At 39.9% G+C, this 15,531-nt stretch overlaps 1 protein-coding gene across 1 annotated transcript in view; it reads left to right on the top strand.

The window, feature by feature from the left end:
* LOC138152448 (probable E3 ubiquitin-protein ligase MARCHF10) overlaps window positions 1-6,549 on the top strand; it is a 26,575-nt gene extending 20,026 nt beyond the window's left edge. Inside the window, exons 2-3 of the mRNA XM_069076233.1 lie at window positions 3,479-3,645; window positions 6,067-6,549. Of these exons, the coding sequence (XP_068932334.1) occupies window positions 3,479-3,645; window positions 6,067-6,239 (340 nt within the window). The 3' untranslated portion in view covers window positions 6,240-6,549. The remainder of the gene's footprint in view (window positions 1-3,478; window positions 3,646-6,066) is intronic.
* Window positions 6,550-15,531: the final 8,982 nt, after the last annotated feature.

The following is a 15,531-nucleotide window of genomic DNA, read 5'->3' as shown; positions in this document are numbered from 1 at the left end:
TATATATATATATATATATATATATATATATATATATATATATATATATATAATGACTTTATTACCCCTCTACAGTGAAAATACTCTATACCAAATTTGTTTTTCTGGCTTCAAGGAATAACACCTAGATGTAGTCAGCCAGGTTTTGTTAATTAAGCCAATTTATCATCCCCTTGGTCATGTCTTTAATGATTTTATGGACCTCTCAATTTTCATCTTTTCAGGGAAAAGTCTTAGTCTTCTTAGTTGATTTTCACAACTATCTCTACTAATCCCTTTAACTTCCTCTCTGTGAATTTTGTTTAGTTTCATTATGTTTCTTCAGGGACAACAGCCAAAAAGCACACACATTGTCCCAGATACACTGTAGTTTTATATACTTATATGTCCAGGATATATGATTGTAGATATAATCAGAGAAAGCCCTGATTTTCTGGTGTTACTACCCCCAGTACCCGTCATGGAGCTAGTATATGTAGTCTGATCCCTGGCTGAGGTACATATACCTTGATGAGAATACAAAGAAATTCCTAATTGCTCCTTAGTCATTGATGGGTTTTGTTGAAGATAACTGGCAATTCAGTATAAGAGGGAGGGACTCTTGTGGAATAACATCCCCCCACCAAAAAAAGCCACCCCACCCCATATATGAGAAGACTTGTAGAAATGGTTCCTCCTCCCTTCTCTTTTGGGTCTCTCTATTCCAGCACTTTCTTTCCATTGGACTTCTGCAAGGGGGAGAGGGGATTTCTTTCCTCTCTCCCCCACAGTGACCTGCAGCAGAGGCATCTATACCTGCCTTGGCAGGCCTCAAGTTTCTGGCTGCCTTCTTCTGCCAGTCTGTTTTTCTCTCTGAGCACAGGTCAGAGGCTAGTGATCCTAAGAAATGGATGCTCACTGCTTTGGTGGCTATCCAATGAGTCTGAGAGCTCCTGAATTCCTGTGTGGGGTGCTGGCTGCCCAGCAGATGGCAATTTCCATAACAGCATGCTTCTCAGAGAGGAAGAACATCACTGCTCACAGGAGTGCATTAACACATACGTTAATATGAAATATAGAACTTTTTTCCAAAAAGAACCATTGCTCATCATATTCCCCTTCTCCCACATGGTCCCTTTGTGGAAAAACTTGACCCTTATATTATATTCATCTCAAATATGTACAAACCAAGTAAGGTACAACCCAGATTTTCCAGCCAATCCAGGTATGCCTTTCTTTTGTTGTCCTACTATAGGTCCTTCCTAAAAGTGGTGCTTCATAGGAAGGCAAGAGAATACAGACAGAGACCCTAGGTCCTGCTTCAGATTTATCAAAGCAAATCTGTGTGTCTCCCCTGCAAGCCCTTATTGCTTATTGGGTTGGAGGAAAAGACAGAAGAGAAATCCCTTCTCCCCCCTTGCTGAAAGTCCAAGAAGAAAGTTTTAAAACAAAGTTCCAGAAGATAAGGGGGGAGTTTTGTTTTTTTTTTTAACAAGCTTTCTGACAAGACTATAGAGGGAGGAGATTCCTTCACAAGATTCTTGTCCCCCCCCCCCTCCACACCCCTCCTCTCAGTAGCCAGTTATCTTCAATAAAACCCACTAGTCCCTGGGAACGAATTAGGAATTTGTGTCTTCCCAGCAAAGGACCACAGCATATATACCCAGCTTCATGAGAAGTGCCCCAGTCCAATAAATCAGGAGCTCTCCTGATCACCCTTGCTTGCATATACATGTGAGTACTCTCTCCACCAAGGTAGATCCTCACTTCTTCATCCTTTAATAGATGATTTTGTGAGATTTTTTTATAAAAAAAAAAAATCACCTGGTGACCAGATTTCTGGCTCATGTCTCTTCAATTTTACATCAGATTACATCCTCTGATGACAAAGCAGTCTAGTGCAATACCCATATTCAAAGCCTTTCCAGCATAGTAGGGTCACCTTTGAGAACCTATGGTTGCCTTGCATGACTTGATGAGACAATGGAATACTTCGGTGAAAGATGAATTTATATAAGGAGAGGATAATTTTGTTTACACTTCCTGATAATGTCCTTAACATTGGTGGGGAGGTAGAAGGTTGGGGGGAAGGGAAATGGAGAGGAGGTATAGGGTTAACAGCAACATATATCAGTGTCTGGTTCCAGGCTACAACTAATAATTCCATCATCCTATGGTTATTTTCCCTCAATACATTACCTTGCATTTATTCACAGTGAAACATCATCTGCCACTTTTCATTCATACACAGAGCTGTACAAAAGCTTCCTATAGCAATCACAATCATTCATGTTGCTGCTCTCTTTTTGTATCCTTTCCCATTGTACACACACCTTTGTCTGTGGCTCCTACCAGTTGCACAGTTCAGTGAGAACCTCAGATCAACCCACCTGGAGTGGCCCATAGCCCTGGAGGAATACTAAGAAGATGGTTAAATTTAACTGTCTGCAGGAAGGACTCTTAACTTGGGGTCTATGAATTTGTGGTTCTTTTTTAAAAATATTTTTATAACTTTCAATAAAATTGGTTTCCTTTGTAATCCTATGTATCTTATTTTATATATTTAAAAACATTCATCTGAGAAGGGGTTTGTAAGCTTCATCAGATTGCCAAAGGGGCCCACGACACAGAAAAGGTTACGAACCCCCAATGTAAAGGAATTAGAAGTCATGTGTATAATCTTATATAGAACCCTTGACATGAAATTTTTTCCAAAGATTTTTTTTCTTAAAACCTAGATGCATTCTGAAATGGTTCCATTGGTTCCATTTTATCCATATGCATATTTACTCCCTCAAAGGTAATTCAAGCATAATTTTCCCCTTTCAGAATCCATGTAGTTTTTCCCCCAAAGAGGCACATTAATAATTTTTAATTATTCTGTGATGTGATCCTTTTTTATAGATTCTATTATTTCATATTTAATAGATTCTACTATTCTTATTATATTGACATACATGGTATCCTATTTTCAGATCCCATGAGTTTGGTTTTTGGGGGGCATAGTCTTTGGGGGGGGTATAATCTTTGCCTTCCTCAATCCTCTTTGTTCTCTGTAGATCCATACTCACTATGTGATTGACATAGGTCGTACCCAATCTAATGCCCTCACCACATGATATAAGGTCCAATTTTTCTGTTTTACTTTCAAATAATAGGAAGCAAAGAGTTCTCTCAAGTTTTCTCACCTGCGCACTGAGCTCCTTGTAGGAGGGGCATCACAGTTGAGCCTCATATCTGTCTAAGCAGAACTGCTATGAAGACAGTTTGAGAATCCTTAATCATATTATATGGAACTACAGAAGTTTAAGGCATCAATATTCAAAATATCAGAATGAGGGCCTTTGATGGTAAAGATTGGAAACTGGTTAACATAAAATAAAAAGCAGCAGAGAATCTCTCTCTCTTTATCATTCACACCCCAGGAACTAGCATTTGTGGAAATGGGCAATTGGGAGAATGTAGCTGCCTGGTCACATGGGGCTTGTTTTCCATTTAGTCTTCTGGAGGAAGATTCAGAGGAGGAGGGAGACTTGTGCCGCATCTGTCAGATAGCTGGGGGTTCCCCGACCAACCCGCTATTGGAGCCCTGTGGCTGCGTGGGAAGCCTGCAGTTTGTCCACCAAGAGTGCCTGAAAAAGTGGCTGAAAGTGAAGATTACATCAGGTAGGTGTGAGAGGGAGAGCAACCCCCAGAAACAACATAGGCTGAATATAGAAATAAACATTCACACTGCCCAATAGACAATCTTGTAAGTTTACTCTTTCCTTGCCATGCAGACATTCAGGGAAATAATGGCAGAGTCCTGTTTTCCTTTGCTTAGACTACTGACAAGGATACACAGTCAGCAGAACATTCCAAATACATACATTCTTTTTTTTTTTTGGAAGGTAATTGGGGTTAAGTGACTTGCCCAAGGTCACATGGCTAGTTTTTGTGTTAAGTGTCTGAGGCCGGATTTGAACTCAGGACCTCCTGACTCCACTGCGCCACCTAGCTGCCCCAAAATACATACATTCTTTACCAAGCTTATGATGAAAATGGGACTTCTTAAAAGTCTTAGAATCAAGTGATGTTGCTAGCATCTATCTTTACTGATTAGTGTCAGATAGCAACCTCAAGATATCCAAAGATAGGATGGATAGGATTCCCAGCCACTAGAGTCCTCATTACTCTATTACCTCCATTGAGGATGGTGAAGGACCACATGGAACAGAGAAAAGGGCATCTGCAGTCACCTGCTCTTAAAGTCCCTTTATTTCTAAGATTCTGTTCTAACTCTGGAGCATCTAGGTGGTATAATGGATAAAGTGCTGGTCCTGGAGTCAGAAAGTCTCATCTTCTGAGTTCAAATCTCAGATACGTATTAGCTGGTGACCTTGGGCGAGTCACTTCACCCCGTTTGCCTCAGTTTCCTCATCTGTAAAATAAGCCGGTGAAGGAAATGCTAAACCTCTCCAGGATCTTTGCCAAGAAAACCCCAAATGGGGTCACAAAGAGGCATGGCTAAATGCTAAGTGACTAAACACCAAAATTCTAACTTCTTAATTTTATTTTATTCTATCCATTATTTTAACAAGTAGGCCCACAAACTTCGTGTAGAATTATCATGTAAGTGATAAATTAGTACAAGAAAGATAATTCACACAAATGGAATACTAGGTTATTAAAGTAGACCTTAAATCTATAATATTTTTAGAGATATATGCATGCATTTGTAGATATAGATGCATAATATATACATTTGAAAATATAAATAGGTCACATTAGTAAAGTGTCACAGCAGATTATGGGCAATAATAAGACCTGGCTGGCCAGGATAGGTCAAAACAGGAGTCCAGACACAGTTAGAATTGAACAGATACAATGGGTCTAGCTAGGTAGGGGCAACAAGTACCAAAGGTCAGCTGATCCCAGAAGAAGCAGGCAGAGACCAGTCCTAAGTACCCAGGGCTAAAAGTCTGGGAGGGAAGCAAGAAAGTTGGCAAAAAATCCACAAAGCAGACAGGCCTGAACATTGATCCTACTGTAGGTGGCTTGGACTTGTGCCAGAATATGGGTTCACATTTCTGCTGAGCATGGGCAGAGGTCCTGAGCCCATGGAACAGGCTGACAAATTAATCCTTTTCCTGATTGAGGTGGGGCCTGTGAAACTAGGGATTAGCTCACAGGAAGTAATAATGAGATAATAGCCATCCCTCCTCTTTGGTGCTTCCCTGAGAACTGGCAATACAGAAGGGCTTAGGAACCCAGGGCAGATGACCTCTGAGTGAATAAGATTTATTATATCTTTTATTATCTACAAATAACTATATGTATATATAATTCTCATATATAATTCTGAAAGCCTAAATCTCAGTGTAAAAATAAATACTTATTGAATTGAATTTTTTTCATGAGTGAAAAAGATCCTCTTGAACATATCTATGTTGCTAAACAATATTCTCTAAGTGATTGAATGCTGAATGAAAAAAATTCCACAATGAGAAATGAGCTCTACTCCTTTGAATCAAGTCAAGCAAGGACTTGGCTCAGAAAGGATCAATGGAAACAATTTTAAGAAGAGTGTTAATCTGGTTTACTAGACATATGTATATATGTATGTGTATACGTGCTTATACATATTATGTATATATACATGTATATGTAAGTACATGTATAATGTAGTGAGTATGCCATCTAAAGCCTGAAAGTGACATGTGTATATGTATTCATATGTGTATGTATGTATCTATCTATCTGTATCACTTACCAGCTCAGATCCTTGTGAACCTATGGTATCCATGCCTGAGTACATACCCTTTGGGCCTTGAAAAGCCACTCACTCCTTCCTTAGTCCTGTATAGACTTTTTAAAAAGTTTAGTTGAACCCTAAACTTAAACTTGTAATAATCACTCTAATTACAAAGGAGGTAAGTAAATCTCAGTTCAGGGGTATCAAACTTGCATGGAAAATTAGCTTTTAAGTTTCACTGTAGCACCAAATTATAATGTACATGTCCTTCTAAATATCATCCACCCAAATCAAGCACACAAATAAACCTATCCACAGTCATTGCTAATCTATGGTTCTTTATCTAACTTTAGGTGCTGATCTAGGGGCAGTGAAGACTTGTGAAATGTGTAAGCAGGGCCTGATAGTTGACCTGGATGATTTTAATGTGAATGACTACTACAGAAAGCATCAGCAGTCTCGAGTAAGATGTGTTCACTGGTCACCTCATGACCTGTCCTTCTGTTGTGGTCCTATGGGCTTGTGACATCTTTGCATGTAAATGATCTGTCATGACATACATACATACATATACACACACACATACACAAACATATACACACAATGCACATTGAAAACAACTGAATTTCAAGACAGATATCTGCTGACTTGCCCAAATTTCAAGAAACTCAGAAGGCCTATCCATGATAGGAGTCTGGGAATTTTAGTTCATCTTACATCTTTGCCCCTAAGGCCTATAATTTAGCCTGGAGATAGGGAGCTCATCTCTCATCTCTCCAGCTTAAAACATGGTAAAAAAATAAGAAAAATGTCTTCCTTGACACACAATTCTAAGAGGATTAGCCAAATTGTAGAATACTTCCCAAACTTCTTACAGAAAATGCTAAAAATATAAAGTAATCAGTTGGCCAGTCAGTGAGCATTTATTTAGTATTTTATTTTTCCTCAGTTACATGTAAAAACAATTTTAAACATTCATTTTTAAAACTGTAAGTTCCAAATTCTCTCCCTCCTTTCTCCCCACCCAACCCCCATTGAGAAGGCAAGCAATTAGATATAGGTTATATATGTGTAGTCATGCAAAACACTTCCATAATAGTCATGTTGTGAAAGAAAACATGAAAGAAGACAAGAGAAAAAGCCTCAAGAAAAGTTTAAAAAGTTAAAAAAAAGTATACTTCAATCTGCATTCAGACACCATCAGTTCTTTGTCTGGAAATAGATCCATAGATCCTTCAGAGTAGTCTTGAATCATTGTATTGCTAAGAATAGCTAAGTCATTCACACCTAATTATCCCAAAATTTTGTTACTTAGTACACAATACATTTCACTTTACACCAGCTCATATAAGTCTTTCCAGGTTTCTCTGAGAGCATCCTGCTCATCATTTCCTATAGTACAATAGTATTCCTTCATAATCACATACCACAACTTGTTTAGCCATTACCCAATTGATGGGTATCCCCTCATTTTCTAATTCTTTGCCCCCAGAAAAGAGCTGCTATAAATATTTTTGTACAAATGGGTTCTTTTCCTCTTTGGTTTGTTTTTTTATCTCTTTTGGGATACAGACCTAGTAGTGGTATTGCAAGCTAAAAGGGTTGTGTAGCCTTTTGGGCATAGTTCCAAATTGTTGTACAGAATGGTTGAATCAGTTCACAACTCCACCAACAGTGCATTAATGTTTCATTTTTCTCATATCTCCTTAAACATTTGTCATTTATCATTGCTGTCTATAGCCAATCTAATAGGTATGAGGTAGTACCTCAAAATTGTTTTAGTTTGCATTTCTCTAATAAATAATGAGTTAGAATATTTTTTCATATGACTGATTACTTCATCTGAAAACTGATCATATCTTGTAATCATTTATCAACTGGGAAATGGCTGATTTGTATAAATTTGACTCTTCTCTATATGTTTGAGAAATGAGGCCTTTATCAGAGAAACTTGCTTCAAAATGTTTTTCACAGTCACTATTTCTAACTGTATTTCCCTCCATCCTATTTCCCCCCTGTTTATTCTCTCTCACCTTTCATTCTGTCCCTCCTCAAAAGTATTTTGCTTCTGACTACCCTCTCCGCCAATCTGCCCTCCATTCTGTCACACACACATCCCTTCTCTTATCCCCTTCTCCTCCTGCTTTCCTCTGTTGGTTAGGATAGTTTTCTATACCCAGTTGAGTGTGTATGTTATTCCCTCTTTGAACCAATTCTGATGAGATAAGGTTCACTCACTCCCCCTCACTTCCATTGTAAAAACTTTTTCTTGCCTTTTATGTGAGATAATTTACCCCATTCTATCTCTCCCTTTCCCTTTCTTCCAGTATATTCCTCTCTCACCCCTTAATTTCATTTTTAGATACAATCCCTTCATATTCAACTCATACCCATGCCCTCTGTCTATATGTACTCCATCTAACTACCATAAGAATGAGAAAGGTCTTAAGTTGCAAATATCATCTTCCCATGTAGGAATGTAAATAGTTTAGCAAGTCCTTTAAGATTTCTCTTTGCCATTTACCTTTTTATGCTTCTCTTGAGTCTTATATTTGAAAGTCAGATTTTCTATTCAACTCTGGTCTTTTCTCAAGAATGCTTGAAATTCCTCTATCTCACTGAATATCCATTTCTTCCCCTCATAGATTATACTCATTTTTGCTGGGTAGGTATAACAGCAATGCAATATTCACAATGCCCACTGTGACTATAAATATGCTGGTATAGTTGTGAATCACAAAATGTAACATGTTCTCTACATGGAGGACAGGGCCAAAGCATTTATTCAAATACCAGAAAGCCAGTCCCAAAACCAGAAAGTCAAAGTCATTACAGTAGCCATGAAGCTGGTACACATAATTAATGCAGTGAACACCCACATTCCCAAGTCTTCAAAACAAAACCGGTTACCTCAGGCAAAGGTCCTCCTCTCCTCACTCACGGTAGTTGCTCAGCCTCCATGCTGCTTGTTTCCAGCAGTTCCAGCTCCCAGCAGCTGTTGTCCTGGCAGTTCTCAGCAGAAGTCCTCAGCAGAAGTTCTGGCTGGCTCTCAGAAGAAGTTCTGCCACCACCAGTTCTATTCTCAAATTCTCTTCCCTGCCCCACCCCTTCCTGCCACATCAGCAAGTTCATCCCACTGTGGGACTGACAAGTTCTGGGTCTCAATGCTTAACACAATTATGAACTTGAAACCAAGCACGAAGCACCCGCTAGCTTGCCAATACAAGGGGCATGGAAGATCTTCATAACCCATTACTATTACAGTAGGGGATTCTTGGTTGTAATCCTAGCTGCTTTGACCTCTGAAATATTATATTCCATGCCTGTCATTCCTTTAATGTGGGAGCTGCTAAATATTATGTTATCCTGATTGTGGCTCCATGATACTTGAATTGTTTCTTTCTGACTGCTTCCAATATTTGTTCCTTAACCTGGGGACTCTAGAATTTGGCTATAATATTCCTGGTAGTTTTCATTTGGGATCTCTTTCAGGAGGTGATCTGTGGATTTTTTCAATTTCTATTTTACCTTCTGGTTCTAGAATATCAGGGCAGTTTTCCTTGATAATTTTTTTAATTATGATGACTAAGCTCTTTTTTTTATCTTGGCTTTCAGGTAGTCCAATAATACTTAAGTTATCTCTCCTGGATCTGTTTTCCAGGTCAGTTGTTTTTCCAGTGAGATAGTTCAAATTGTCTTCTATTTTTTTCATTCTTTTGGTTTTGTTTTATTGTTTCTTGATTTCTTATAAAATCATTAGCTTCCATTTACCTGTTCTAATTTTTAAGGAATTATTTTCTTCAGTGAGCTTTTGCATGTCTTTTTCCATTTGACCAATTCTTCTTTTTAAGGCATTCATTCTTTTCCTGGTTGGCTTTTTGGACCTCTTTTACCATTTGACCTAGTCTGTTTTTTAAGGTTATTATTTTGTTCAGTAATTTTTTGTGTCTCCTTTACCAAGCTGTTGACTCATTTTTCATGATTTTCTCACATCACTCTTATTTCTCTTCCCAATTTTTCCTCTACTTCTCTTACTTGATTTTCAAAATTCTTTTTGAGCTCTTCCATCATCTGAGACCAATTAGTATTTTTCTTGGAGGCTTTGGATGCAGAAGCTTTGGCTTTGTTGTCTTGTGGGTGTGTGTTTTGATCTTCTTTGTCACCATAGTAACTTTCCATAGTCAGAGTTTTTTTTCTGTTGTTTGCTCATTTTTCCAGCAGCTGGAACCCTATTATTTTATTTTTTAACTCTTTATTAAGGTAGGGCTCTGCTTCCAGTGTGAAAGGCATACTGTCCCAAGATTCAGGGGTTTTGTGCAGCTGTTTTCAGAGATAATTCTAGGGAACTGTAAGTTTTCAATTCTTCCAATGTGGTATGATCTAAGCAGAGGTGTTTACTATTCTCCTGGCCTGTCCTCTGGTCTGTGAGTGACCACACGCATTTTTTTCTGCCCTAGAACTATGAGGAGGGTCCCTCCTCCACTGTGGCCACTAGCACCAGTACACTAGTGCTCCTTTTTGCCCTAGGACTTCTACCCAGGACTGTGAGCTGGATCCAAGAATGGGCAGAGCAACAGAGTCCTGCCCCAGTGCTAATAAAAAGACCCCCTGTAATCTCCTGCTGACCTGTTTGCCCCCCTTTACCATCCGTGGGCTGAAAGCTCTGGCAGCCACTGCCATTGCCATTGCCACTGCTGATTCAGTGGCTCCCAAGTCCTGCTCCTGGTTTGCTGTGACAGGGGCTGTGCTGACATAGCCTGTGCTAGACTGAACTCCACTCTCACCCAGGTGTGACAGACCTTTCCTGCCAACCTTCTAAGTTGTCTTGGGCTGGAAGTTTGTTTCACTCCATCTTTTTGTAGGTTATTCTGCTCTAGAATTTGTTTAGAGTCATTTTTAAAGGTATTTGGAAGGGTTTGGGAAAGAGCTTAGGCAAGTCCCGTGCCTTTACTCTGCCATCATGGCCCCACCCCCCTCAATGAACATTTATTTACCACCTACTATGTGCCAGGCACTGTGCTAGTGGCAATAGAAGCAAAAGAGATCAGGTCCTAGAAGTAGATATTTCTCATTTTAGAAGTGAATTAACTCTTTGGGCAATAAGGAACCACTGACTGAATTAATAGTTCTGGAGTACTCTAATGGCAACTCTGAACATTATGTGAACAGCTTACTGCCAGCATATAGTTAACCCACTAAACTTTCAGGCATCAGGCAACTCAATGAACTCAATGAACATGAACAATCACCAATGTCATCATCTTTTAGCACTGACCTTCCTCACAAAATAATTATGAGTAACAAAAATACAATTTCAATGTTAATTGGAATCTAGCTTACAAAGCAGTCATTTCAAATTTTACATCAGTGACTTTCAATGGAAAAAAATTAATAAAAGCAATTAAGAGTTAGAATGACGTGTAACTTTGGGGGTTAGATTTTTTTTTAATTCTCAGGCTTGTAAATATTATCACCAGCCTTCCAAATAATTACAATGACTGACATTTATAGAATGCATTTAAATTTACAAAGTACTTTATTGTTGATTCTCACAGCACTGAGAAGTAGTTGCTATAGGTATTATTATCAAGTCGACTTTCTAGATGAGGAGACTGAGGCTTAAAAATGTTGAAGGACTTGCCAGTGACCACATAGCTAGGAAATGTCACAGGTGGGATTTAAATCCATCCCTTCCTGACTGATAGCATTTTCTCTACTTTGCTGTGTCCACTGGAACTGCTTCTTCAATACAGACTTGGAAAATCACCATGATGCCAGAGCATTAAGCATTTCAATTAAAAATTCAAATCAACCAACATTTCTGAGTAACTTATTTAATGAATCTACCATGAAGTAAGATATAAAACAGGAAGGCATATACTCAGGTAAAATCTACCTGACATGGAGGCTGCCCATGTCATAGAGAACACATAGAAGAGAAATTCTTTATCGATAGTAAAGCCTGTCAGATGATGCCTATTGTATGTATGTATCTATATGTAGATGACATTGTGCTGATTACATTAAACCCTGGATCTCCTAAATAAGAGCCATACTTACTCAAACAAAATTTAACGTCTCACCATTCTAGGGGGGCAGCTAAGAGACACAGTGATTGGAGTCACAAAGTCTTATTTTTGTAAGCTCAAATCTGGCCTCCAATTAGCCAGTGCTAGTTGTGTGACCCTGGGCAAGTCTCTTAACTCTGTTTACCTCAGTTTCCTCATCTGTAAAATGAGCCAGAGAAGGAAATGGCAAACCACTCCAGTATCTTTGCCAAGAAAACCCCCAGTGGGGTCATGGAGAGTCAAACATGACTGGAACAACTGAACAACAACATTCCAGAAAAGCCAGGTGAATCAAGACTCTCCATCATCCTGATTATAGCGTGCATTTGGATGAACAACCGATAGAGCTGGTCCCTCAACACATAACTCTGGCACAGACCACAGATGGACAATGGAAGTGGGCCCAGAACTGAGCAGCAGGAGGAGGAAAATAATAGCACTTGAGAGATCACATGGTGCTTTCAAATCCCCCTAAACCCTCCCTAAAACAAAGCTTCTTAATGTCCATGTTGTTCTCATGCTGTTCTACAGCTCTCAGCTATGGAATGGCAGTATCTGAAGAACTAAGAGATGGGTGACCCAACAAAAGCCAGAGAAGCCCGTGGAACTCAAGAGGGCGGTACCATGTCACTCCTGAAGAACAGCATAGACATGACGTCAGAGAGATGTCTTAACTGCAAAAGGGAGGGAACTGGTTAGGGACTGAGTGCAAGGAGAGCCGCAATAGTCCCTGTTCTACGCTGCTGTTTTGTTCAGTGTCTAGAGGTGTAGAATTAGGCTACCCTGATACTGTGCAGAACCCATGTGCCAGCTTTCCTGGGTGAGTGATTGGTGGTGAGTTCCCCCATTAGAGGGAGGGCTTACATTGAGGAGATTACACTCTATACCCTCCCACATCACAGGGTGAAGAGATCATACACATCTATCAGCAGTCAGTGTCAGAACCCCATTATGCTCCTTCCTAAACCCCTGCCCCCACCCCCCAAAAAGGCTTATGAAAACAAACAGAACTATGAGATCATAGTAAGGAAATGGAGATCATTCAGTATTTTTAGATTTTTAAATGATGCCTCTAGATTATCCAGGGGATAGAGTGCTGGTCCTTGGAGACTGGAAGACCTAAGTTCAAATCCGACCTCAGACACTGACTGTGTGTCCCTGGGTAAGTCACTTAGCTTCCATCTACCTCAGTTTCCTTAACTGTAAAATGGGGATGATAATGGCACCTACCTCACAGTGTTTTTGTGAGAATCAAATGCGATAATACTTGTAAAGCTCTTAGCACAGCTAGCTCAGGCAAGGCCCTGTCTTTACTCCACCATCTTGGCTCTGCCCTTCTTAATGAGCATAATCATATAGTCAAATCATAGTCAAAACCAACTTTGGTGAAGGAATGAGCTGAGCAAGCAGCTGGATCCCTCAGAGAACTGCACCAAATCAAGCCTGTGACTGTTGCCCTTTACCCTTTCCCAGCAGACCTCACACTCCTTACACATAGTATGTGCTTAGTAAAGATATGCCTCTTCCCTTCCCTTCCCTGAACCAGACTGGCCAACTAGCAGGTCTGGAGCTTCGTTTGTAGCACTTGAAACAAGACTGATAAAATGAAGTTGCCAGTTGGCTTCCAGGTTTCGCAGTTTCTACCTGCACATCTCTCACACACCACCCCTTCTCTCTCCTCACATAAGCATCACCTCAGCTCATGTCCTCATTGCTTCCCACCCAAACTGTTGGATACAGCCTCCTAATTGGTCTCTTGCCTCAAGTCTTTCCCCACTACAGATGATCTTCCCCATAGCTGCCAAAGTAATTTGCCTTAAGTACAGACCTGACCAGGTCATGTCCCTACTTAATAAACTCCAGTGACTCCCCATTGCCTCAATGATAAAATATTAAATTCATCTGTTTGTCACTTAATGATCTTTGCAGCCTGACCTCAACCTATCTTTCCAGCCTCATTATACATCATTCCCCTTCCTGTACTCTATGGTCCAACCATATTGTCCTCTCTATTCCTCATGCACAGCATCCCATCTCCCACTTCCATGCCTTTGCACAGCCTGTACTGCATTCTCCTCATAGAGCTTCTCACTTCCTTCAGGATGGAGTTAAACACCATCTTCTACAAGAAGCCTTTTGTTACCCCCCCCAACTAGTGCCCTCCCTCTCTAATGTTGACAAATTAATCCAGTACTCTGCACACTCCTGACTTAGTGAAGGTATTTCTGCATATGTGTACACAAGGTTGGACTGTGACATGCAAGTCATTGATCAACAAACATTTATTGTAATCTTACTGTGTGCTAGGTGTCATGCTAAGCCCCTGCATTCAAAGAATTTACATTCTAATGGGGGGCAACAACTATACAAATCATGACACTCAAGATAACTACAGAATAGATGGAAGGTGACCTTAGAGGAGATGACACTTATCAGTTGGATTGGGGTGGAGAAGCAGGCAGTGCTTCCTGTGAGAGGTTTACAGTTGAGCTGAGTTTGAAAGAAGTCTCAGAGCTATGTTCTCCACCAGCCAAGTGGAGTAAGGCTGGTCAATTTATTGTCTTAAAACATGGTTGAGAAGACCCAAGAAAAACATTGGAGATGGCACAGAGTTGAAAAATGAATTGGTGGGGGCGGGGGTGACACAATGCTGGCAGAGGAAAGTACAAAGGTAGGAGCCTGATTGAAGGCATGAGAGGTGGAAGCCAGAGATTGTGGTGTGAGTGAAAGATTCTAGTTACAGGTACTGCAAGTGTTGAGCAGGTGCTTTCCATTATTCTGCCTAGGGACACCATTCTTTCCTATGGAAACATATTCCTAGTGTACCCACAGGCCTTTGCAGTGATGTCAGTCTCTTTAGAACAAGGATTCTTAATTAGGAGTCTGTGGATATATTTCAGGTAGCATGTGATCTAGGAAGGAAAAAATGTATGTATATATATATATTTTATATGCATATATTTATATATTATATATTTTATAAAATTTTATATAAGTTTATAAATTTATAAAAATATATAATGTATATTTTTATAACTGAAATTTAACATTTCCTCCAAATATGAATGTAGCCAACAAACCACAGTAGTATTAGGCTTCGCCAGACTGCTGAAAGGATGATGCAAAGAAGGTTAAGAATCCTTTCTCTGGAAGCACAACAACAACAAAAAGCAAGCCCAGGGTCCTGATTCCAGGTTCTCCACTTTTCTAGCCCAAGAAAAATTATCTTAGATATCGGGTCCTCCTTCACAGTCTATGGGGAAGCTCACATCCTTAATTGTGGACAGGTCAAGGACCTGTAAAAGAATTGATAAAATGAAAATGTGGCTGCTCCGGGAGGGGATAAAAGTAGTAGTAACATTCAAGAGTAGGACAGTAAGTAAGGACACAGGTGAGAGATATAGGGATGTAGCCCAAGGCTCACCCTCATCAAGGCCAACCCTTCCCTCTCACTGGTCCGAACTCTCTCCTCATTCAGAATGACCATGCAGCCCATCAACTATATTTGTGTTCAATTAATACCATCTGTCAGGTTGCCAGGGGAATCAATGTTGTAGGTACAATGATGCTGTCCTATTAGGACACAGATCTCTCTCCTAAACTAGGACACAACCTGTCTAATCTGTGTGACATTCACAGGCATGGAACAAGCAGCACTGCCCTATCTGTGTTCAAGGTCCCTGCCCGTCATTTGGCCAGATATAGGTCTGACAATTTGGTGAGTAGAAGTAACAAATGTGTTCTTGGTTC

The sequence above is a fragment of the Petaurus breviceps genome, unplaced genomic scaffold, assembly GCF_028583685.1.
Source record: "Petaurus breviceps papuanus isolate PSGF00001 unplaced genomic scaffold, PetGlider_PUasm1.0 90925, whole genome shotgun sequence".
Classification (NCBI taxonomy): Eukaryota; Metazoa; Chordata; class Mammalia; order Diprotodontia; family Petauridae; genus Petaurus; species Petaurus breviceps.
Note: the sequence above shows the minus strand (reverse complement) of the source record. Positions and strands in the feature narration are given on the sequence as shown.